This window comes from Aptenodytes patagonicus, chromosome 4, assembly GCF_965638725.1.
Source record: "Aptenodytes patagonicus chromosome 4, bAptPat1.pri.cur, whole genome shotgun sequence".
NCBI lineage: Eukaryota > Metazoa > Chordata > Aves > Sphenisciformes > Spheniscidae > Aptenodytes > Aptenodytes patagonicus.
The window spans coordinates 51,145,905-51,171,519 of NC_134952.1; the positions used below are offsets into that span (position 1 = coordinate 51,145,905).

The 25,615-nt window shown below is 43.3% G+C and overlaps 1 protein-coding gene across 1 annotated transcript in view; it reads left to right on the forward strand.

The window, feature by feature from the left end:
* The window catches only part of GATB (glutamyl-tRNA amidotransferase subunit B), a 46,283-nt gene extending 23,187 nt beyond the window's left edge, over nucleotides 1-23,096 (forward strand). The window contains exons 6-13 of the mRNA XM_076337535.1: nucleotides 1,031-1,144; nucleotides 4,866-4,950; nucleotides 5,311-5,355; nucleotides 6,805-6,994; nucleotides 13,241-13,374; nucleotides 13,788-13,866; nucleotides 19,931-20,065; nucleotides 22,627-23,096. Of these exons, the coding sequence (XP_076193650.1) occupies nucleotides 1,031-1,144; nucleotides 4,866-4,950; nucleotides 5,311-5,355; nucleotides 6,805-6,994; nucleotides 13,241-13,374; nucleotides 13,788-13,866; nucleotides 19,931-20,065; nucleotides 22,627-22,755 (911 nt within the window). The 3' untranslated portion in view covers nucleotides 22,756-23,096. The remainder of the gene's footprint in view (nucleotides 1-1,030; nucleotides 1,145-4,865; nucleotides 4,951-5,310; nucleotides 5,356-6,804; nucleotides 6,995-13,240; nucleotides 13,375-13,787; nucleotides 13,867-19,930; nucleotides 20,066-22,626) is intronic.
* The last annotated feature ends 2,519 nt before the right edge of the window (nucleotides 23,097-25,615 follow it).

The following is a 25,615-nucleotide window of genomic DNA, read 5'->3' on the forward strand; positions in this document are numbered from 1 at the left end:
CATCCATTGACCGGAATGGATTCTGAAGCTGTAGACGTCTTCACAGGTTCACATCTTCTCTGAGCTATTTTGTGTTGTTTAATAATGCTACTGTATCTGAACAGTAAGTGTTTGTTTCTTTTTATCTGTATTTGAAATTAAAAAAAAAAAGAGGAAGGCTATAGGTGTTCACTGTGCAATATGGGAAAAATGATGTTTCTTTTTAATAGAACCTCTCCTGTTTGTTTATTCTCACCAGTTGAATAACTGTGGCAAGCCTTTTCTTCTAAGAAGGGATGTCTTTAGAGGGACAAAAATTAGAAAGATACAATTACAAGTTACTTGTGGTTGAGTCATTGAAGATATCTAAGGACATTATTCCATTTTGGACTAAAAGTGCAGGATGCTTTTATATTTAACTTTGTATTCAGTTTCAGTTTTTGGCAGCCAGGGAAATTTGGGGCGGGGGGAGGCTGCAGTTTCTTGAGGGAGAGGAAGAAAATTACAAAAAAATCCACTACTTCTCACATTTTGTCCTTGAGCTGTGAATTTCCAAGAACACTTTAGTAAATCTGTTCAACATAACTGTAAGTTCTTGTGTTCCATGCTAGGGTAGTATATATCCATCAAATTGTAATTCCAAAAGGTATTTTTATGCTGTTTTAGATGAATGGAAGCTCACAATCCACCATTTTAAATTGCTTGTCTAATTCTGCCCTTTATTTAAGAGCTGTGAATCAGAAGCTTTTTTCACTATATGGCTTAGCAGATCTGTGCTGCACTGCACTATGCAGTTTTTTCTGAGAGGAATTATGAGCAATAATTTTCTTTAAAAAGTAGTATTCTCAGAAAATTTTGAATGTTTGGAGGCAGAGTCTTGAGGTGGAATCACAAACAGAACGCTATGATGAGGTGGTTGTTACTCCTTTCTGAACATATGGAAGTCTGCTATTAATGCTCTGCACATAACATGCAGTTTATTAATGCATGCCAAGGTTTTTACTCTAGTTTACAGGGCAGACTATTCTGTTGATGAAATTTCCTTTTACAGAGGGTCAGCTGAGAGTGGATGCCAATATTTCTGTGCATCACCCTGGAGAGCATTATGGAGTGAGGACTGAAGTGAAGAATATCAATAGCCTACGATTCCTGGCAAAAGCAGTAGGTAAATGACGGTTGCTTCATTACAGGAGCATTGTAGATATTTTATGTGGTCTGAGATGAAATTTGTCAGGCTCCTGAGTGCAGTAATTGGCCTTAAATGCCCTGACTAGCTTCATCTGAGTGTCCCATTCATGCACCTTGCCCATGGGTCCAGAAGTCCCATTTAATCATAGAATCATAGAATCATTAAGGTTGGAAAAGACCTCTAAGATCATCGAGTCCAACCGTCAACCCAACACCACCATGCCCACTAAACCATGTCCCTAAGCGCCGCATCTACACGTCTTTTAAATACCTCCAGGGATGGGGACTCAACCACTTCCCTGGGCAGCCTGTTCCAATGTTTAACCACTCTTTCAGTCAAGAAATTTTTCCTCATGTCCAATCTAAACCTCCCCTGGAGCAACTTGAGGCCATTTCCTTTCAGCCTATCACTAGTTACTTGGGAGAAGAGACCGACACCCACCTTGCTACAACCTCCTTTCAGGTAGTTGTAGAGCACTACGGGATAAGGTCTCCCCTCAGCCTCCTTTTCTCCAGGCTAAACAACCCCAGTTCCCTCAGCCACTCCTCATAAGACTTGTTCTCCAGACCCCTCACCAGCCTCGTTGCCCTTCTCTGGACACGCTCCAGCACCTCGACGTCCTTCTTGTAGTGAGGGGCCCAAAACTGAACACAGTATTCGAGGTGCGGCCTCACCAGGGCCGAGTACAGGGGCACGATCACTTCCCTACTCCTGCTGGCCACACTATTTCTGATACAGGCCAGGATGCCATTGGCCTCCTTGGCCGCCTGGGCACACTGCTGGCTCATGTTCAGCCGGCTGTCGACCAGCACCCCCAGGTCCTTTTCCGCTGGGGAGCTTTCCGGCCACTCTTCCCCAAGCCTGTAGCGCTGCATGGGGTTGTTGTGGCCGAAGTGCAGGACCCGGCACTTGGCCTTGTTGAATCTCATGCAGTTGGCCTGGGCCCATCGATGCAGCCTGTCCAGGTCCCTCTGCAGAGCCTTCCTACCCTCGAGCAGATCAACACTCCCGCCCAACTTGGTGTCTTCTGCAATCTCACTGAGGGTGCACTCGATCCCCTCATCCAGATCATTGATAAAGATACTGAACAAGACTGGCCCCAAAACTGAGCCCTGGGGAACACCGCTCGTGACCGGCCGCCAACTGGATTTAACTCCATTCCCCACAACTCTCTGGGCCCGGCCGTCCAGCCAGTTTTTGACCCAGCGCAGAGTACACCTGTCTAAGCCGTGAGCCGCCAGCTTCTCTAGGAGAATGCTGTGGGAGATGGTGTCAAAGGCCTTACTGAAGTCCAGGCAGACCACATCCACAGCCTTTCCCTCATCCACTAGGCGGGTCACCTGGTCATAGAAGGAGATCAGGTTGGTCAAGCAGGACCTGCCTCTCATGAACCTGTGCTGGCTGAGCCTGATCCCCTGGTTGTCCCACACATGCCTCGTGAGCGCCCTCAAGACGAACCGCTCCATAATCTTCCCCGGCACCGAGGTCAGGCTGACAGGCCTGTAGTTCCCTGGACCCTCCTTCCGGCCCTTCTTGTAGATGGGCGTCACATTGGCAAGCCTCCAGTCGTCCGGGACCTCCCCCGTTAACCAGGACTGCTGATAAATGATGGAGAGTAGCTTGGCCAGTTGCTCCGCCATCTCCCTCAGCACTCTCGGGTGGATCCCATCCAGCCCCATGGACTTGTGAGCATCCAGGTGGCGTAGCAGGTCGTTGACTGCTTCCTCTTGGATTATGGGGGGTTCATCCTGTTTGCTGTCCCTGTCTTCCAGCTCTGGGGGCTGAGGACCCTGAGGATAACTGGTCTGCCTGTTAAAGACTGAGGCAAAGAAGGCATTGAGTACCTCAGCCTTTTCCTCATCCTCAGTGACAATGTTCCCCCCCGCATTCAATAAAGGATGGAGATTCTCCTTGGCTCTCTTCTTGTCATTAATATATTTGTGAAAACATTTTTTGTTGTCTCTAACGACAGCGGCCAGATTGCATTCTAGCTGGGCTTTTGCCTTTTTCATTTCCTCCCTGCATGACCTAACAGGATCCCTGTACTCTTCTTGAGTCGCCTGCCCCTTCTTCCACAAGTGGTAAACTCTCCTTTTTTTCCTGAGTCCCAGCAAAAGCTCCCCGTTCAGCCAGGCCGGTCGTCTTCCCCGCCCATTCTTCTTACGGCGTATGGGGACAGCCTGCTCCTGTGCCTTTAAGACTTCCTTCTTGAAAAACATCCAGCCTTCCTGGACCCCTTTGCCCTTCAGGACTGTCTCCCAAGGGACTCTCTCAACCAGTGTCATGAACAGGCCAAAGTCCGCCCTCCAGAAGTCCATGGTTGCGGTTTTGCTGCCCCCCCTCCTTACTTCACCAAGAATGGAGAATTCTACCATTTCATGGTCGCTAAGCCCAAGACGGCCTCCGACCACCACATCTCCCACCAGTCCTTCTCTGTTTGTAAACAGCAGGTCGAGCGAGGCACCTCCCCTGGTAGGCTCACTTACCAGCTGTGTCAGGAAGTTGTCTTCCACACACTCCAGGAACCTCCTAGACTGCTTCCTCTCTGCCGTGTTGTATTTCCAGCAGACATCTGGGAAGTTGAAGTCCCCCATGAGAACAAGGGCTAGCGATTGTGAGAGTTCTGCCAGCCGCTTGTAGAATGCTTCATCTGCCCCTTCATCCTGGTTGGGTGGTCTATAACAGACTCCCAGCAGGATATCTGCCTTGTTGACCTTCCCCCTCATCCTCACCCATAAACACTCAAGGCTTAAGCTTAAGGAAACTTAAGCTTAACTTAAGCTCAGGCTGGGGCCTTCAAACTTTGCCTGAGCTACATCACAGGTGTGCCAGTTTTCAGTCCTGTCTCCTGATGGACCTTGGACCTGTTCTGTAGTCTTGTTCCCAGTCCTGTCTCTGGACTTACCTCCTGCTGCTTCTGACTGAACTCCCTGGGTGGCCCTGGACCCAACTCATCCCCTCACCTTGACTGAGACTGTCACAGGACCCTGTTAGTAGCACATGCCTCTGCCCATGCTGTTCAGATCAGTGGGTCTGCGCCAGACAGTGAGGGCACTGCCTGTGCTGTGGTCATCCTCTGCTCCTGGCTTATCCCTCCTTGTGGAGCAGCCCCGCTCTTGCTGCTCCCTGACAAAATAAATCTTAGTATGGGGTACTGTGGGGATAACAGCCGTGTTAGTCTGCAGTTTTCTTGCAGAGGTAAACCTCTGCCTGCAAGAAGAATAAAGCAGATGCTTCAATGCCTAGCATGTTTAGCACTGAAATATGTTAGCAGTAGCTCTGCGTCCTCCAATGTAGACGATTGCTTTCCACTGAGTAGAGTAGGTGGTGTGTATGAAGTTCAGATGCAGCTTGGGTATGAGCAAGAAAGGATGATTAGTACATCTCCAAAAGAAAACTCAGCTGGGTGATTGGAAGGTCACTAGCAATGTATGGCTTGGCTGCAGTGCCTGGGAGAAAATGTTTTCTATTTAAAGGGAATGAAAGAAGATGAGGAAAACACGCAAAGAAAGAAACAGTGCTGGAGAGAGAGACAGCGACTGATAATTCTGCCTGTAACTACTGCTCTTGATTTCATTAAGGTTAAAACAACAAACTATTCCATTATTGCATAGCAGTTAAAAATGAAATAGTGGAGTGCACAAAAGCTAATAGTGCAGTATAACAAGCTTACTCTTTTTTCTTTTGTTTCTGTCAGACTATGAAATACAGAGGCAAATTGAAGAACTTGAAAATGGAGGAACAATTCTGAATGAAACAAGAGCCTTTGATTCCAAGCTTGGGTGAGTTTTATTTTGGAGGAACATCAGGAATAGCAGTTTTAGAGTGCCACGGATACCTAGTGACATGATCAGGAGAGGTAGCATAGAAGACTTTTGTCTTCTAAAGCTAATGTTCACAAGCATGGTCTCCTCACAGGTAGTAATTTATTCTTAAAGGTGAGGCTTTTTCACAACAGATTGCGTGCTACATCAAGCAGTGTCTGTGTGAAAATGACTGCCCTCTTACACACATTCTTTGAAGTGGCTTTAAGAAGCTCTCCTGCTCTTCACAAGGCGAAGTTTTTGTTTTGTGTTTTTGCCATAAAGCTAATTCTGTGGTGTACCTCTTACCACATCTTACTTGTTTTGTTTTTATTTTAGGTGCACTGTACCAATGAGAGACAAAGAAGGAAAACAGGATTATCGGTATTTTTTTTTTTAATAAAGTTAACATTTCAAGAACTGAGCATTTATTTCATTTCTTAAGTGTAGTCAGTGAAATGACCATGTAAAGTTAGTCAGTATAGGGAGGATGTATTGGAAGTTTACCTTCCACTGGAAGGGGAGGAGACCTATCAAAATCAGTGCGAGTAGTTCAGATCTAGAACTGTGTCTCATCTCTGCTAAAACCCATAGACCTTTCCCAAAAACTAAGCTGGAGTACTTTAGCTCAAAGTGGGTAAGTTGAAGGTTTACTTTGTGGCCAGTGCAAGTGTATTCTTAAGAATACCTGACATGAAACATAAGAATATTCTGAGTTAAGCATTGCTCCCGCTTTAAGTAAATACTGAGGGAAATGATTTTCAGATAGCAGGCCCTGCCTCTCCATGCTTAAATCTACATATATTCTACCACTGATCTTACTAGAGCAGAGCAAGGATGTTGGAAACATCCCACAAACTTTAAATTTAAATCTGCTTTTTAAATTCTTTTTTGTAGAAATGCAGCAGAAAAGGCAGTGATCATTTTATGAATTCCTTATTATGGTAGGGGCTGGCATGAGGCTTATTTAACAAGACTAATTCGAACAAATGCAAAAGAAAATTCATGAAAACCTAGGCAAAACTGGTGAGTCTAAGATATTTCAAATAAAGACCAGAAGGATTATTACTAGTACTAAGATTACGAGCAGTATTAAACGGCGTTTTTCAGATTTTTTGTAGTTTACTTCTGCACATCATACATTAAACTTAAAATCTATGTTTAGGCAGATTTGAAGTAGAAATTATTATAGTAAATGTAGAAGGTGCCCAATGTCCTTTATTGTGATATTTTTGAACCCCTCATTTGATCATATAAGTGAGGTTTCTGCTTCAATCGCAGTTATTCGAGTGGTTTGAATTGGCCTTCTCTTTAAGGGAGCCTTTTGTTCTGTGATGGCACCCCGCTGAGCACAGTAACTTTGCTTTTAGCGCAGCATGAGATTTCATCAAGATTTTTGAAGTTAGTATGGAAAAGATTGCAACCTGCCCAGATCACTCCTGGCAGTTGGCTGTGTTTTTCCCTGCTAGTCCGCTCCTGTTTTGTCCAGATCCACAATTCATGCTTGATGCCAAAAGGAATGGGTTGTTTCCATATCTATTATTATTGTTGTTATTTTTTATTATTATTTTGGGTGCAGAAGTGTTTTAATTACCCCTTTTCTATCATTGACTCTTTGACAATCAGTGGCAAATACTCAAAGAAAGAAAATAGGGGCGTTACAGCAGTTCGGGGGCTGATCTCTTATTACTTAACAGTGATCTACCAAGTCATGATTTTTTAATATTTTGTTTGGTTGAAATAGTAATACGAATTCCAGGTAAGCATAAACTTGTGATACAAATTTTATTTCTTGTTGTTTAGCTTCTGACTGAAAATAATAATTTTCACTAGGTTCATGCCAGAGCCAAACCTTCCTCCATTGATTCTGTACGATGCTAAATCTTTGCCAGCTAATATGAACCATCAGCAAGTGGTAAACGTTGATTGGATTCATGAGAGACTTCCTGACCTCCCCAGTGTGAAGAGAGCAAAGCTTGTTGAACAGTATGGGATTCTTCCTGAACATGGCTTCACCTTATTGGTAGGTCTATTGATCAAGTGCTAAAATAAGCCTAGAAACTTCAAAGTAGCACCGTTTTTGAAAAGCTTTACAAATGTCATATTAACCAGCTGTCAGTTCTCATGGAGGTTTTTTTAGTTGGAAATATGTCCAATGCATACTTTGTACTTTGGAGCCATATACACAGAAGGGTGGGAAAAAGAAACCATACACAGTGTGCCTAGAAGAAGCATTTCTCATGCAAGGTGCAGTCAAATAACTATTATTTAATATTGATCTTGTCTGTCTACACATGGATGCACCCGTGACTGACTGACTGCAACAAATGTACAACTTCCTGCTGACAAATCCTTATCTACAAGTGCCTGCTCTTCCTGTCTTTGGGTCTGGTACAAGGCTGGGCACATTGTCAGTATTTAACAAATTAATAGATGTGTTTTCCTGACTGCAGAAGCAAAACCCAAAGTTTAAATCTTTCAGCTTCACGTGCCCCAGTTGATCTGGCTTCCACATTATTTTGAAAAAAACCAGACTTATTCTTAGGTAAATACACAAAACAGCTGTACAACATCGACTTTGCCCTCACAATGCAATTTAGCAGGGGTAGGTTCAGAAGAGGGGGTGAGAAAGAAAAGGATGTGGCAAATATGGATATAAATAAGGAAGTGACAGCAAAATCTCATACCTTCCAAAATTATTCTAAAGGACTTTAAGCTTCTTAAGTACAAGCTGCGTCATCTCTGCCAATGATAACTCTATGTGGAGGTTAGTATACCCACCCAAGATTAGACATTTCACATAGCCAGTTAAGCTAGGACAGTGTCCTGCTTTGGTTACCTCTGTGATTAGTGGAGACAAAAAGAAAAGGACTTTAGAGTAAGATTCAGAGCGGAACCGTAAGTACTTTAAATTGTCCTCTGGAGGAGTTTCTTTCCTTTGACTATAAATGGAGGGAGAGCAGTGCACCTAACAACTACCTAATATCCTTCCTTTGTGTGTCTGTAATTTAATATACTTGTACAGAAGCTGGTTCTACAGAAAAAAAATGGTTCTTTCTTCTGAAGAAAGCTGTTAGGAAAACTGCTCTTGTGGTGGTGAGCCATTTTAGTGAGTTGCAGATCTTTTACTGTTTGGTGGGCAGGTGAGTCATAAGTCTCATCAAAGTCATGAGGCTGCAGTGATAGCATCAAGAGGTGTCAGTAGTATCTTACCTTTCTATCTCATTGTATAAGCTGGAAAATGTGATTTTGCAGCCAGTATTCCTGTCCATGCATGCATTTTTTCACATCAACATATTTCTCACATATTAAAATAAACAGAGCTCAGAAGGGCAGATAGGTCCTGCACTCTTTTTTCTGACTTTTTTTATTCTTCTCCCCTTCTGTGGTGGGTTGACCCCCGCCAGCTGCTAAGCACCACAGCTGCTCACTCATTCCCCCCACCAGGGGGGGACAGGGGAGAGCATATGAAGAGAAAAAGCAAGAAAACTCATGGTTTGACATAAAGACACTTAACAAGTTAAGGAAAGAGGAAGGGAAAAACCCAAAAGTGATGCAAATGCAATCACTCACCACCTTCCACAAGTAGACTGATGTGCAGCTAGTCTCTGACCAATGACTACCTCCCCAAAAATCCTCTTCCCTCAGTTTTTCTTGTTGAGCATGGTGTTTTATGGCATGCAATATCCCCTTGGTCAATTTGGGTTAGCTGTCCAGGTTGTGTCCCGGCCCAACTTCGTGCCCTCCCTCAGCCTACTCACTGTGGGGGGCAGAGTGGGAAAAAGAGAAAGTCTTAACGCTATGCAAGTACTGCTCAGCAGTAGCCAAAACACCAATGTGTTGTCAGCACCGCTTTATTTGCAAATCCAAAACACAGCACCCTATGGGCTGCTCTTAGGAAAATAAACTCCATCCCAGCCAGACCCAGTACACTCACTCCTTTCTCTTGGCATCAACCCACTTCTTGCACGTTTCACGTTTGCTAGTATTGATGGCTTCTGCTGCGTGGTTTCTGTCCTCTCTATCAACTAGCCCTATATATCTGCCTCATCAACTGCCCTTTCTTTCCAGCTGTTCTCTGAAATCCACTATTGCCTTTGCTTTTTCCCTTCTAACTTTTTTCCTTTTTGCAACGTTTAAAACAATTAATGAGCTCCAAGCTGAAATCTGGGATTCAGCTTGTAATAAGATAATGCATCCATTTGAATGCATGAAGTGAACGCGTTCTTCATTGCGGGTCTTCTTTTATTGTGCATTAGAATGTCAGCATGTATACTCTCCATAAAAGTTGCTTGCCTGTTCACTGGGAGACTAGTTAACCTTAATTCATCTGAAAACAGTATGTCCATTGCTGTGTTAAGCTTACATCAGAAGTTGCAGAAGATTGCTGATAGGGCCAGATGCACAAATCTAATGAGCATTCTTTCAGGTTAGAGCGCCCAGGAGTGCTCATTAAATAAATGGCAGCGGTAGAGGGATGACTCTAAAATGCAAAATCTCCGTTCTGCGCCAACTTGTTAGAGAAAACATTATGCGCCAAAGTTATAATAAAACAATACTGTACTTCAGCATGCAAGTTAGTTTCCGAGCTTACTTGTGAGCTTTATTCTCGTATACAATAGCTACCTGTATGTACTGCAGTACTGAGAATCTGAGACTTCTGCTTTGCCTAATTACAAGATGTACTGAAATGGAAGGAGAGCACTACCTATTAATATCTTTATAGCTGAAATTTCTTAGGTGTAAACTGCTACATTTTTGACAGTTTTGTCTAAATTGCAAAAATAAATGAAGTTTCTGATTTTCTTCATGCAGAACCCTTCTTATTCGTAAAGATACAATTCTTGGAGCCATGTGGACTCCATGGTGTTTGGGTATTCAATTTCTGCATGCAGTTTCTACTTTGCTGTGTAAACTGGTAGGCTGGAAAATACTTCAGTCAAGAAGGATCTCTGACAACTTTGCCAGTTACGGTATAATATTTTTGTCTTGCTTCCTATTGAGTCAAAAAAGTAAGATGTATTGGCATAGATGTTAATGTGACATTTTGTTCTTAAAAAGCATGCTGAAGTCCAAGGAGGTCCAACCAAAAAATAGATCAGTTGCCACAGTACAGCATTAGAAAAGAACAGTCTGATCACTTCCTTTCTCATCTGAACTCCAAGCCTTCCTGTACATTTACTGTTCCCCTGCTTACTCAGATAAAAGTGGCAGTTCCACCTGGGCTTATTGCTTTGGTGAAACAATTACATTGGTGAATCCTTCCAACAGTCAAAAAGTCAAAAGTGGGATGCTGTCAAAGTTGGTTTTGACCATTTTGTTTATGACATGCCGTCCTCATTCACATTGGTGTGCAGGTGACTTTATGCTTATTTTTAGAACTTCAATCATTTTTTAAGAAGCTGTAGGAAAAAGTTTGAACTTTCTTTGACTGCTCTGCTTGTCTGCTTTAATAGGCTAGATTTTCTGTTTTTTTCCCTGACGATCTTGCACATTTTTGCAGCAGTTGTTACCTCACAGTTGGTTATTGTGGGAACTGTGATGGTGAAAATGGGAATAAGAAAGCAGACTCTAATGAATAAGTTACAGCATATTTGGAGTGTAATGGGAGCACCGAGGGGGCCTGGCCCACAAACATGGTGCTGCAATTCCAGATTTCTGGTTTTCCTTCTATGAAGATTAAAATATGTTATTCAGAATTAAGTGAGAACAGTCAGTTAGTGTTCCTGTAAACCAGCACGTTAGAGCGTGCAGTGGTTTTCAGCTCAGATCTGTCGCAAGGGACAAGTGTGTGTCTGTGTTGGTAGTTGGAGTGAATTTGTCATGAAGAAAGTTGACCAAAATGCAGAACAAATTAAAGTCAAGTTCAAGTAGTACAGTATCTAGAAATTGAAGCTAATCAAGTTATGCCTGCATTTTTCTAATATGGCAAGAAAATAAGGAAAATGTTTCATTTCTGTCAGTCATTTTGATGTTTTGACATTCTGCCGTATTCATTTCAGTCTAGCATTGCTGGGTTTTCCTACTCTTTGGCTACAGAAAATGACAGTCGCCCAAAATGAAATGCAAAGGAATTTTGCGGAATGTGTCTGGTTTTATGTGCACAAGTAGTGAGTATGGGGTTCGGTACCTGGTAGCATACAAAAGTCTGTCTGTCTGAGTATTCCTGGGCTTTTCTCCTCTTGCTGCCTGGGAATGATCTGATTAAAATGTGAAGGCTGGGTATGTTTGTCCTTGATTTTTCAAAGGTCTGGCGGTAGAGTCAGAGCTGGAGCTCCAGCCAGGTTATTGGTATCCAGAAATGTGAATGTGCCTACTGCTAGAGATACGCTCTCCAGCCTATACATGATGAAAGGGTTGGACATGCTGCGTCTGGGTTGTGTAGCCTGCATTCAGACATGTGGCATCCGCAGACATTGTTTTTGTGTGCATAATGTTGTAGCTAGACCTACTCTGCCTGGAGTGTTTGTAAAACCGTCTGCAGCAAGTGTAAAGAAACGAGCGCATTTATACATGCTCACTTTTTCCTACCTAAATTAGACAGGTGTTTTTGTGGAAGGGAACCTGCTGTTTAAATAATCAGTGTTTGTTTGTGCTAATGAATCCTGAGGTGAATTAGAAAGAGTACAGTATTTAGTAATGCATAATTTTAGTAATTCCACTTAACACACACACGGGTTTTAATCAAGTTTACTGTACTTTGGTAATCATGTCATTCCTTTACTGTTTTTTTTTAAGCCAAATTTGTTCCTCTAGTCTATTTAGCCTTAGATTTTACATTATTTGATTAGAAAGTAACTGCTAGTTAAATTTGTAAGAACACTGGAAAAGAAGGGAATTATGTTTTGTGTGTATTAGATGGATAAATAGGGGGAGTTACAAGATTTACCTTGGTTCACAAAAGACCTCAGTGGCTTTCCTAGGCTGAGAACTTGGTTTCTTTGCTCACAGTCTCAAGGTAAAGGGAACGGGTCTGATTTTTGTCACACCAGTTTTACAGCACATCAACCATTAATCTAAGTACATTTTGTTCTGTTTCACAGAACAGAGAGCAGTAGTCTGCAGTCTTCTCAAAAGCCATACATCATTACCAATGAAAAATGTGGTATCTAGAGCTGTTGGAAGTTTGTGTTGTGAAAGTTTTGAGGAGGAAAGTCTAAAATTCTGTATTGCTATGCTGATAAATTGCCTTTAAAAACAAGGGCAAGTGAGACTGTTCTGACGGGATGTGTTTGAGTGGAAAAGTCAGGCTTTGGTTTAGTGTGTACCTGCACTCTTTTTGCTCAGAACTGTTCAGAGAGATCTGGCTGCAGTCAGTATGAGCTTGGAAAATGTTTTTGCTGTGATGATAGTATGCCTAGAATAGCTCCTTGGCTGTCTCTAAACTGTTACCTCTCACAACTTCTGAGAGCTGGCTTGTCCTCCTGTGCAGTTATGCCACACACTGCAGAAGTCCAGTGGCACGCTGGATTTGGATTCCTTCTTGAAAAGGTAGGAGCTGCCACTTAATATCTCTTCAGCCTTCAGTAGACCTAATGAGTTCTATGCTACAGTTAAAGATCCATCAATGCCTTGATGACAAACAGCACAGCATTCAACAGACTGTGCAGTATCTGTTCTTCTAAAAACAATCTCAGATTTCTCTTAGGCTATAAATTGAATCCCCTACTGTCATACCTTCTGAGCATTTAGGGTGCTGTGGAAAAGCTTACATAGCTTCTCTGAAAAAACTAGAAAAATAAAACCTTGCTTCTTCCAGTGTGACCTTTCCATATTATTGAAGGGTGAATGCAAGTTAAACTTACTCCTTCAATCCAAAATAAATAGAAGCGATTGCAAGATCAAGAGTGAAATATCTGTAAATAGTTTCAAGAAAAATTTCTTCTTGGTAAAAGGTAGCATGACAGCCTGTTAGATGGCAGCATTGTATTTTCTAGCATTATACATATTTAAAACACATGAGGAGATGAGTAAGCTTCTCCCCAAATGCTAATTTTAGGGAGGAGTTAAGAAAAAAAGATCACTCCTTTATTGGAAGTTCCATTGAAACAGACAGGCTGGCAGATAAGCTGTGTGTACCTATTCTAGATGTAACATAGTTTGTTTGCTGTTACGTTAATAAAATTACACTAAAGTCTTGTGACTTCACAGTGAATTCACAAAACTAAGTTTACTTTAGGATTGAGTATTTATACGCCAAATGTAATTGTATAATTAAACATGTTTGCACTCTGGTATCTTTTTGATGCATTTAACTTTTCTTAAACAGAATGAAGATGGATTAACAGAATTCTTTGAAAATGTGGTAAAACAGACCCAGATGAAGCCAAAGAAAGTGATCGGCTGGATTCTAAATGACCTGCTCAGTTATTTGAAACAACATTCCCTTACAGTAAAGGAAAGGTCAGGCTTCTTGATTACTACCGTGGTGAAACGAAAGTGATCCTTTTCTCATGTACCATGAATAGTATCGTGTCACTCCATTGCTTGCTTCTGCTTTAGTTATTATCTGTGAAGTTTGTTATGCTAGGCAGTACTACGTAGGCCTTGATGCTGTCATGCTGAATGAAGTCAACCAAATACCTTACAGAGAAGAGGACCATGTAGTTAAGAGTAGTAATCAGTCTCTTCCTTCTTTGGAATGTGACAGTGGTAAGGCATAATCAGGCAATCAATACCAAAGTTGAATATAGCGTATCATGAGGAAAAATACTAGCTTGTCATGCTAAACTGTGTGGTCTTTAGGCAAGCAACAGTAGCCTAGATATATTACTTCACCTTATTCTCTGAGGTAACTTCTGCCCCCTTTTCCCTAGCCCAGTCAGTTCTTTTCTCCTGGCTGACCTTCTGAACCTTCTAGAAAAAAAAGAAATTTCTTCTACAGCAGCAAAGCAGGTAAGTACCTTTTTGATTTTACTGTACTTTGAATCTGTGGCTGCTTACTCCATTCGTGTAGGAATTTTATAATCAATCAGTGTGTACCAGTACATCAGTTGCTTTAAAAGGAAATTATTTGGAGTGTTGATGAAGGATAAATTTTGTATCATCTGCTACATATATATAATAGATGAAAATGCCTCGTGTGTATGTAATCTTACAGATACATCTACATATTCAGTGTTAGAAGGGGGCACAAGCCAAATAGTAGATTTAAGCGATGTGAACTGAAGTCAAATAAGTAAATCCTGCTTCTGAGCAGACTGGACACTAGATCTCAATTTCACAGTTCAAGTCCCACTGAGTGAAAGGTCAGTGGGAGTTAATCCATGACTTGCAGTTAAACTGAGGGTATCTGCTAGGTACTAAGGGATGGTAAGGTCTACGTTCCCAAGCATTAGCATGTGGAAAAGGATATAATTCACCTGAGTGTAGTCACAAAAAAAGAGTTCTGCTTTGGTGTACCCCTGAGTTAAAAGTGGAGAGGTCTGGCCTTACTTTTATCCTTGCTTCTTTGAGCAAGTGCTATCATGGACCTTTCAAGCAAGTACTGATGGTAAAGCTAGTTTCCCCCTCTTTTTAAATAGCATCTTGATTAGGACAGTTTGAAAAAGCAGCTCCTGATGATCTGTATCTAAAATTGTGAACTGCTTATGATGGGTACGGTGACTGCTGTGTCTATAGACAAAATTTGGAGTTTTTTTGTGATAGGGAATAATCTGTCATTCACCTTAAATTGTTGCCGGCTCATTTATGTGGAATGCATTGTCTTTTCAGATTAATTATTATACTCTAGACAAGTACATTAGATGACTGCTTCTTCTCAGGTGTTCATCAGTGAAACTGTTTATGAAGATATTTAACTTGCTTGTCTGCTTTCAAGCTTTTAACACTTCTCAAATACACAGGGCAGGTTTCCATCTTTCTAGCACATACTGATTTAATCCAAGTACAACTTTGGAATAGTACTGAAGTCTGTTCACTTTTTTTTGCATGATTATAAACCAGTTGTAACTGTTGCAAATGTGGCTCTTTACCCAACTTGGAGATACTTAAACTTCCCGGTTTGTTGTTTTCTTTTTTCGAGATGCTTGTGGTTCTTAATTAAGTTGGTCTTGTTGTTGGTCTGCTTCTGTGAATAGCCAGCTGCATATGACAGGCGTCACCCCTCTACTCTGCTCTGGTGAGACCCCACCTGGAGCACTGTGTCCAGCTCTGGAGCCCTCAGCATAAGAAAGACACAGACCTGTTGGAGCGGGTCCAGAAGAGGGCCATGAAAATGACCAGGGGGATGGAACACCTCTCCTATGAAGAAAGGCTGAGAGAGTTGGGGTTGTTCAGCCTGGAGAAGAGAAGGCTTTGGGGAGACCTTACTGCAGCCTGTCAGTACTTAAAGGGGGCTTATAAAAAAGATGGGGGCAAACTTTTTAGCAGGGCCTGTTGTGACAGGACAAGGGGGAATGGCTTTAAACTAAAGGGGGGTAGATTTAGACTAGATATAGGGAAGAAATTTTTTACGCTGAGGGTGGTGAAACACTGGCACAGGTTGCCCAGAGAGGTGGTGGATGCCCCATCCCTGGAAACATTCCAGGTCAGGTTGGATGGGGCTCTGAGCAACCTGATCTAGTTGAAGATGTCCCTGGGACTAGATGACCTTTAGAGGTCCCTTCCAACCCAAACTATTCTATGATTCTATAAATAAGGATTTAAGTGCCTGACTTCAGGCACGTGCATTTGGAACTTTAGGATTGGAAAAGTAAAAGCTTCAAAAATGAAATAAAGTATTAATAGGAAAAACATTGGAATGCAGAGCGGTTCTGTGCCTGCGGGGTTATGGCACACCCGTCAGTTTGGTGTCTGCATTTGAAAGACTGCTTCAGAACTCCAGTCTTAACTCTTGGCTTCCTTGTGCAGGTAGAGACAGGGTACTAATGCTCTTCTACAGGAGTTTCTTGCCTTGTGATATATTTGTATGCCAGCACTTCTGACAGGTTATGAAATGTCAAGAATTTTGGAGATGCTTTTCTTGTTTAATTACCAACTCCTTGTAAAGTGCATGTTGTCCTCGGTGTCCTGAAATTGGACACAGAGAAATAATAGTGCTGTTTGCCATCACTAAGTGATGCTATCAAACTGCAGAAACCTTGCCACATTTAGAAAAGTATTTTGGTTGCCTGCATGTCAGAAGAATAACAAATGTTTATAACAATTCTCAGCAGTAGGCAGAGATACTGGCTGGCCTGAGGGCAGAAAGGGCTATATATACACAACAGCAGATGAATTGCAGCACTTTGGGTGGGGGAGGATGAACTGCAGCGGTAGAGACAGATCCAACGAGAAAGGATGGAAGAGTTCAATGGGGTGAGCGCGCAGACATGCATACACATACATGCTCACTGCAGGAAGCTGTTAACAGTTTAAATTTTTTAAGAGGTTTTGTGTTTGGTCTCTGCTGTATAAGGCACTAAAATACACGCAGATAAAAGCTGTGAACACTGATTATAGACCCAGAACACTGTATGGTAGGATGCATATGCCAAGGAAAGGGCACTGTGTGCTTACATAATTACCACGTAGGTAATTACAGAGCTCACGCCCAACTTGCATTCAAATATAGCATCCTACTCCAGAGGTCTCCAGAGCAGTTTCAGACTGGCGTGCCTGTGCAAAGGGGAGCAGCTTCCAGCTCTGCCAGTGTGCAGGGCTGTGGGGTGTGTCCTGGATCAGGGGACCTGTGCAGGCACATGCTGTGGCCCACCCCAGAGGCACCGTTTTGAAGCCCACAGTGGGAGGTGCCGGTGCTTCTCACCCAGGGCTGAAACCAGTCTGATGGGGAGTATGCCCAAGATGGGGCCTCGTTCCTCGTTTGCAGGGCTGGCAGTGAGTGCACCCTGCCTTTGAGTTACGGCATTATGGGAGGAGGCTGGTTCCTGGGCCAGGGAAGCAGAAACTTGCCCCTGCTGCCGAGAGCCATGCTGGAGCAACTCTGCGTGGGCACCCTTGTCACGCGTTCATCGGGGATCTGTAGCAGGGTATGGAGCAGAGCAAACCCCATGTCTTGTTTGCTTCTGCAGTTGCATAGGTCACCCACATAGGAATAACTTCAACAGACCCACTTGGCACCCCTACTTTAAAGTAGATAGCAGGGAAATGAGTACAGTACACAAACCTAAACAGAACCGTCTGCTTTGACAATTACGGCTATACCATCTGGAGGACTGGACCCAGCCTGCCCCTTACTTTTGTCAGAGGCTGAGGGACAACTGCCAGACACCGAGGCTTCCGTCACTGGGAAGGAGAGATGCCCACAGGACTGACTTGAGTGGTACTGCCTGCTGCTTCCCTCCCACCCTTGGCAGCAAATCACTGCAGATAGGGTTTCCAGTTGGAGCGTTCCCAGGCACAGCAGTCAGCTGGCACGTTCACCAGTTGCAAAATGTTTGATATGATGCCCATGGCAACCAGACATGTAAGTCCTGATTAATTCATCTTGACCAGTGGTTTGCTGCTATGCCTGTGTAGGTAGAGACCGCAGAACATCATTAAAATCTAATCACGCTCAGGCAAGAATCAATAGTAGAAACTACTGAGATTTCAGTAATGGCAATGAAGCCTGAGATTCTCATTTTGGCTCTGGAGACTCCATAATTTGATCCTCCTGTTCTGGTGCAGGCAGTTTTTGTAAATGAGTTGAAATCATTTTTTAAACTGCTTTCTTTAGATTCTTACTCCTTGCCAAGTGGAGAAACACGTTTTTAAAAGTGCATCTTTGACAGGTCTTGGCCACATCTCTTTCTGCTTTCCTAGTACCTGTAAACAAGCAAGTGCCTTGGTAACATTGTTGCTCTACTAGCTAAGTGGAGATGCTTGTTACCAAATCGAAAAGTACACACGGTGCAAATGTCACAGGGAAAATCTGGTGCCTTCAAGGTTTCTAATGGGCAAGCTTTTCTCAGTGCCAGGAGATGTTTGGCATAGGAATAGCCGAGAATCAGAGCTGGATGTCTGACTGTCAGGCTGTCCGGCCCCTGATCTAAGTCAGCCTGATGTATGAGTTGCTCCTGGGTAACTCTGCCATGGTCAGCTGCGTAGATTTTTTTTGTTGCAGATTTTACCCTCCTGCAGCCCGTGGCATCCTGCTTGAATACACACCAGTCCTAAAAATCACATCTACCTTTTTCCAGGAGAGCGATATGGCTTATTCATTGTCCGGCCCCTGATTTGTGCAGTGCTTCAGACTCTCCAGGGTGTTTGCTATGGGCTGTGCCGTGCAAAGAGCACAGGGCTCCTTCTGAGGGGTGATGTACCATCCCGGTGCCTTGGGAGGCCTCGAGGACAGAAAGCTTCCTGCCTGGTCCCTCAGGGAAGGAGCGGGAGGGGGCTGCCTGGGGTAGCAATGGAGTGCAACAAAAAAAAGGCAAGCGGCTGCAGACAGGTTGAATCTCTGTTGGATGTATTTCTTTCTAGGGGTATTCCAGGTAGCACTGGCATGATGGTTTTTAAGTACTGCACTAGAAGGAAGATCTTGTAGAAGACATCATATACTCCACTGATTTATTTAGACATAAACAGCTGAAAGCTTTACTTATAGCGGTTGTAACTCTGGCTGCTTATCAGTAACTTTAATGTTGTGATCTGCCTTTAACCCTCTTACAGGGAAAAAACAAGATGTAGCTGCCACAATACAGCTGCGTGTCATTACCCTCTCAAGGTCTCCAGCAGAGTGATAAGATCCCATAAAAAGCTTTGGGGTACCGCTGGCAAACAAATCTCCTGCAGGAATTGTCTCAGTGTTCTTAAATACCTGTTGTGGCTACAGAATTGTTTAACTGAAGGTCTTTTGTACCAGAAAATTCTTCATGCTGAAGAAAATTGCTGGGGTAGTTAAGATACCATCCCACATGCTTCACTTTTCCTAAGTTGTCTTGCTGCCCTGCTAATTATTTAACATGCAGTTTGAATGCCCCTTCTTATGTCCCCATCCCAGCCTCTTCTTCATCCTGCAGTGAGTATTTAACGCTGAAATTTTCACGTGACATCCATTTCCATATTGGTACACAGCAATGGCCCAAACATACAATTATATCTTCAGCTCAGGATAGAGCACAAGCAGCTGTTTTAATATGGGTTTTCTTTCTCTCCTCCCACAGCTCTGAAATAAGAGCAAAGGGAATACAGAAAATGACTGCCCAAGGAAATAGTTTTTTTATAAATGTTCTCTTCTCTCAAATTTATTCCAGGGCGATAGCCCTGCTACAGCATAGGAGAACACACTAGCATTAACAAGTGGTTATTCTGGAGGCCTGGGTTCACCCAGCATTCCAGTACTTGGAAGTGATGCACAGGTGGGCTGGAGCTGCTGCATTCATCCTGCTCGGCACTGTTTTTCTTCTGCTTTGTCATACGTGTCCTCATTACAGCTTGCTGATGAGGACTGGTAACGGGATGAGTTACCTGGCGTTGGACTTGGTACAGTAGTCAGCTAATTATCAGTTCCCGAGCAGAGACATTGCTCGTGGAAATGCGTTTTCTTACTGCTCTCGGGCAGTTCATGTGAATAATGTGAGACGAGTGCAAGTACTACCTGAGGAACAGCCTTGCGGTCAGTGACAGTCTCTGCCGTGGTGCCCCCCCCTCTCCCAGCGAGGGAGCGGCGGCTCAGTGCAGCGAGGTAGATGGGGGCTGCGCTCGGCAAACTTCTTTGAACAGGTACCGTCACTGGTAGTGGCGGGGAGCTCCTAGTACTGCGGTAGGCTGCAGAGCACCGGTTGCGAACCATTAACCTGTACTCATGGAGTGAGTGAAAATGCTTTGTCTTATTTCAGGAGGCAGAAAAGGAAGGAGGGTACAAGAGCTTTTTCAGCGAGGCACAGGATTAAATCTTGGGTTTGTTCACGTTTAGACAATCATCTGCTCTTGCTTTAACTAAAATCTGGCTTCTTGGATCAGTAGCTGAAATGCTGCATGTAAACAACATTGATACGTCAAGACACTGACCTTCGCTACTCATTGTGGTTTTCAGGTGCTTGCGGAATTGTGGAAGGGAGAAGGGAAGACTCCTTTTGAAATTGTTAAAGAAAAGAAACTTGAACTGATACAGGACCAAAAAGAGCTTGAACAGATCTGCCAGGTGGTGATTGATGGACGAGAAAATGAGGTGATTATGATGGTGCTGGGAAGCTTTTGCACTGTGGCAGTCTGTGGCACTAAAAGGGGGGTTAAAATGGCCTTTTTTTTTTTCTCCTTTTGATTGGCATTTGTGCTCTAGAGCCAGTATAGGAGCATTAAAGCTGCTGCTCAGATACTGTCAGGCTTTTCTTCTCCTTTCTTATTTAACTAAGTGGTTTTTTGGAAACTGAAGCATACGCAAGATGATCAGCAGAAGAAATCACCAGTCTGGCTAATGTGCTAAGTCATTCTGCGAGACCAAAAACAATTTAATGCAGCAAAGCAAAACTGTGGGGCTCTTTCCCTCTTCAGCTATACTGCCATTAACCTGACCTGGCCACCCGGCCACATAACTCTGATTTTTATGTCATCTGTTGTGATATTAGGACAACGCTGTTAAACTGTTTGAAGCTGGAGATTGAAGTTGCCTCCAGCAAGGCATATATTAGTTATGGAATTAGAGACTGCATCAGAGGCTGGCAAGGCAAAAATTTTACTTGCATCTGTCTCCTCGCCACTTCCCTGTCTCCTTCCACTGCCAAAGAGACGAGCCTAGCTGGCTGTCCTGCCTGATAATGTCCGTGGGGCGGGGAGGAGCCGGACCCCCGTGGCAGTGGCATCGGTGGCTCCAGAGCTGCTGTCCGCTCTGCTGTTCTGCTGCTGGGCTGTGGCAGCAGCGCAAATGCTGCGGTAGGAAAGATGGGGTTTTGGCTCTTCCCCATCTCCTTGGAAGGACACGCAGCAGCCTGCGTGGCTCATCGGTCTGACGAGGTCTGAGCCAGGAAAAAGGGAAAAAAACCTTGTTGATCGTGAAGGGGAGGAGCGGGAAGGGATCTTGACAGAGTCTAAAACCTGCTTTATAAAAAGCAAAATGAAAACAAGTGCTTAGAAGTTCTCTGGAGCGAAAATGTAAAAGCAGAAGTGAATAGCTTCCTTCTAACGTAAACATTGTCTAGATACATTTGCCATTTGGAAAAAAACATTAACATCTTCTGAGAACAATACCACCCACCCGAGATCTCACTGGGGGATGCTAACAGCTCTGCAAGAGCTTTTGATAAAGAAAATGAGCTTGCAGTAGGTCGGCGTGACCTCCATCAGGCTGACTCATTTGCAGAGCCTGATAAAAGTGCCGCTGTATTTTCAGACTGGTACGGAAGCACAAGTGTGGATAGAAAGAACATTAGAACTGATGGGGAAGTGCAGAAGCCGAAGGTCCGTAACTACACTCCCATTTCAATAATAATGCTTTCTCCGAGAATGTAATTCCTCTCTGTTTTCCACTGTTTTAGTCAAGCTGAATGCAGTAGAATGGCCTCACTTCCCTACTTTTTCCAGGTGACCTTTCACCAAGGCAAAAGCTGCCTGAAAGGCCTGTAATTCATTGCTTTAAATTGCTGCGAGAGCTTACCTTAGAAAATAGCGTTTGCTGAGTACCTGCCGGGGGGGAAAAAAAAAGTATGCCTCGCTTTTTTGATAGTAACTTTCTTTAAAATGAACTAACTTGCAAACAGTTGCTCAAGCCAACACTGAGCACTTTATGAAAACGCAGTATCTGGATTGTACTGTATTCTGCCCCATGTAGGTAATTTCTAGCAGATCAGGAGTAATGAGTCCTTTCCATATTGTGACACTACAGAGAAGATTTTAGACTGCCAATAATTCAGATACCGTAATGAGTAGCAATATTTGCATTTGTGCTTGGTATTGGCACAGTGGGTGGTTCATATGTTCGCAATCCTTCCCTTAAGATCTGTAATTACAACATCCTGTTTAATTGAAGCTATCGTGTTTTGCCCGGTAACTCTGACAATGTGGAGAATGTCTTCCCTGCCACACAAACAATATGAAGGGCAGAAGCTTGTCTATCAATCAGCAGTAGCATCTCCTTTAGAAATGCCTGAAAGTGAAATTTCTAGTGCTTTTTTTTCAGTGTCCTTACTTAGCTTCTAAATATGGCCCTTGCTATTTTGCAGGTGACTGTGCCTCAAACACTAGCTGTCTGATAGGAGGTCGTATTTCTGATCAGTTAGTTAATTGCTGTGTTGCAAAGGATTCCTTGCTTAAAGGAAATAACATGCTGGTACAAAAACACCTATGTCTGCACTTGAAGGACCTCACAGATACTATCCAATAGATTGTAATTCGATGCACATTACTTGTTATAACTGAACAGTATATTGAGTAAAAAGGTAGATCCTATTAGCAAAAAGAAGCCAGTCTCATTTTTCTGGCTCCTTTTCCGGGAAGTCGCTGTTCAAGTTGCAGATGCTGTTAAAATCCAAAACTGTTTTCTGACTTTTTCAATAAGAGGAGATCTTTCTATTAGTTGTAAGGCCCTGCTGCTGTAGGGACTTGCTGTTGTCTCATGGGAGCAGAGCAGGAGCTTATTGCAAAGCTGACGGCAGTTTTTATAAATAACATCTTAGCCCCAAGTATAGTATTCTACCACAGTGGTCCAGAGGACAAAAATATTCATACCTTGGCTGTGAATGAGTGAAAATGTCCAGGTTTACTGTAACAGTGGTGCCTGTTGATTTTTCTTTAAAGGTTATGGCGATAAAAGCAGGAAATCAAAAAGTTCTAAATAAGTTAATTGGCCTGGTACAAAGAGAAACACAAGGACGATCCAATCCTGCTCTGGTGAAGCAATTACTAGAGAAGAAGCTGTCAGAGTAGCCACAAGAGAAAACCGCCCAAGTATCTACAGAAAGCACATGCTTCGTTCTGTCTGGTTCACTGCAAATGAACTTTGGTGCCTCCTCGTGTATCATCAGGACTGTTGGTTATACTTCAAGCAGCATTACGTCCTAGCCTTCCCCGGATGCATCAGCCAAAGGCAGATGAGCAAAAGAATAGCAGGAGATGATACAGTCATTTGCAGCTCCCTCACTTTGGTGTGGCACTCGGAAATGTGATTTCCACACAGCCATGGGAAACAAGTTCCCAGAGGTATCTGTGAGTACGCAGAGAGCTGAAGCTGCAGTGGTTAGTTTTGTAATAAAGCAAGTGTAAACTCAGCTTTTCTAGCTGCCTTTTTGTGAGAAGGGAAATTCACAGATCTTGAATGCAAAAGCTGGTGGTGCACGCTAATAACTCACTGGAAATCAGTGTGAGCACGCTAGTAACAATGATTAAAACACCTAGCAGTAATTAAGAAGACCACGTGTGCCTCCATGCCTAGCAGAAGGGACAAAACCCGTCCGCTGCTATCATTCTTCCTGGTTTCTGAGGTACGGGGAAAGGATGAAGTCGCTAGCTGCCTAAGTGCGTGCCTGAGGCTAGTGCCACAAACAGATCTAAGTGCCTGCATCTAATAATTAGTGTCAGATTGTTTGCTCGCCTTCTCCTTGTGTACCCAAACAGCTGCTTTGCCTACTCGCAGCTCTTTCAGTTCTGAAGAGCGCCTAACAGCTGCATGCCTGAGCCCTTCGGGGTTCACATCCCATTTTGGCCTGTGAGGTTCAGCATAGCAGACATGCTTGTGCCGGCCCTGCACCACCTACAGAGGAACAAGTAGTGCCTTTCTTTTATGCAGTAGCTCAGTAAAGGGACCGTTTGCTCCAGCTTGTTTTTTCTCTCTGCTGACGTGAACTTGACCCCGTGTTACAAATGCTCCAAGCCCAGGGCTGGATGCTTCTCTGGCACATGGCTTTCTGCTGTCACCTGGACCTGCGTCCACGTTGTGGAAGGAAGTGAACATGCAGTTGGCTTACCAAAACCGAGCAGGATTCAGCTGGGTTCCAGGGTCTGCTCCACTGTTTAATCTTAAGGAGTGTTTTATGCCATTTTTTTTTTTTTAATACCTTCCATTTCTCAGCTCCTAGCTTTAAGTACCCACTGAAATCCAGGGTCCTAGAGTTAACTTCCCAGTCCCAACCCACTTTAGCTGATCAAATAATTAACAGGAAACGCAACTAGAGGCAGCCTATCAAATTTACATTTACTGGGGAAAGAAATCCCATTTAGTACCAGGGGTTTGAAGTTCTTAAATCCCTCTGGAGGCTGCTAAGCCATACATTTTAAAGGTCACATTTATCTCGGAGATACTTCTTCAGCATTGTTCTTTAGGATCTGTCTGCAGGGCACACGTTGTCACAGGAGCGCCGCAGGTATGGCCCTGGGGCTTCAGTCACCTTTTGCAAATGGGGTGCTTGCAACACTAGTTCCAACGAGGTTGATGGCGGTTCATTCTCATGAGTAGTAGTGCTAATGTACGTCTCGAAGAGGACATTTCTGTACAAACTGGCTCACGGTTCAAGTGTGAACTCTTAATTAGAAGGAAACAAAAACCCGTGGCTTTCAAATCCATTTAATGAATAAAATATATACCCATTATTCACATAGAATAACTTTACAATTCAGAAGTCATACAGCTGACAAAAAGCAGTAGCATGGTTGCAATCAAAACCCGTGACCCTTCAAACCCCCCCCCCCCCCCAAAAACCAAACCAAAACCTCCAAACCCCCCCCCCAAAAAACCAAACCCCCACCCCCGATTTTCATGTAACCTGACCTTCACGCAAAGGCTTTTACTATCACTTTTCACGTCATGAGCGAAAAGTACCATTTTTACTTACAGTGGTGTGAGTTTTCAGGTCAGTGTTTAGTCAATAAAGGTTTAGACTATACAGCAAACTTTAAATTTTGGACTTCTGTTCAACTCTTGCTATAGCAGCAAGAAACGAAAAGGCACAAGGGCTTCTGCATGAAATCTCGAATCTTAATTTAAAGGTACTCCCTCAGTTTAGAAAAAGACAGCTCTTTCCAAGAGGTGGTCCTCCAAGGTTAATGCTTTTTATTGCACAGCTTGATGCTGCTGTGCCGCATTTCCCCTCTGCTGTAGTGGGTGCCTCAAAAAAGAGAAAGCAAAACAACGATGTATTTGGAAGAGTAGTAATTAAGCTGTATTTAGAAGAGGGATGGATCTCCACTACTGCAGCGTGGCTACTGCTGGTAAATGTCTTTTTAATGGCTACTTCTTCTTAGCCACTCTCTTCCTACGTAATTACACTTTGCTAAGATGGTACAAAATCCGTTAAAAATCGTAAGCCAAGTTCTATATGAGTACAGCGTTAGATCTTTAAATGGATTTACTGTAAATCTCAACCTGTTTTCACCTCCACTTGCCGGACACAATGGATAACAAGAAAGATTAAAAAGGGATAACTGTAATGTTCTTCCCCTCCCAGGGAAGGGAAAGCGCAGCTATAGTCTATAAATTTTGCACTATATTATGAAACAGTCACTTTTAAAATTTTTAAAGAAATCTTTTACAGACACACACAAAATGTAAATTTCTTTCTGATAGAAAAAAGCAGTTTGAGTCAAATGAGGTCGAGAGGATGAATCTTCTTAACATTTGTGGAGACACCAGCTACCGACTTTGAAGCAGTGGTAGCTGGCAGGACTAGGACCGAGAGAGGAGAAGGCTCAGCCCGGCCAGCTAACATTGCTCCCACTATGGCAGCCTGCAGTAAGGGGCTCATCAGTCACCTTACACCATTTCGGTCGAACCAATACAACCAAAACGCCGGAT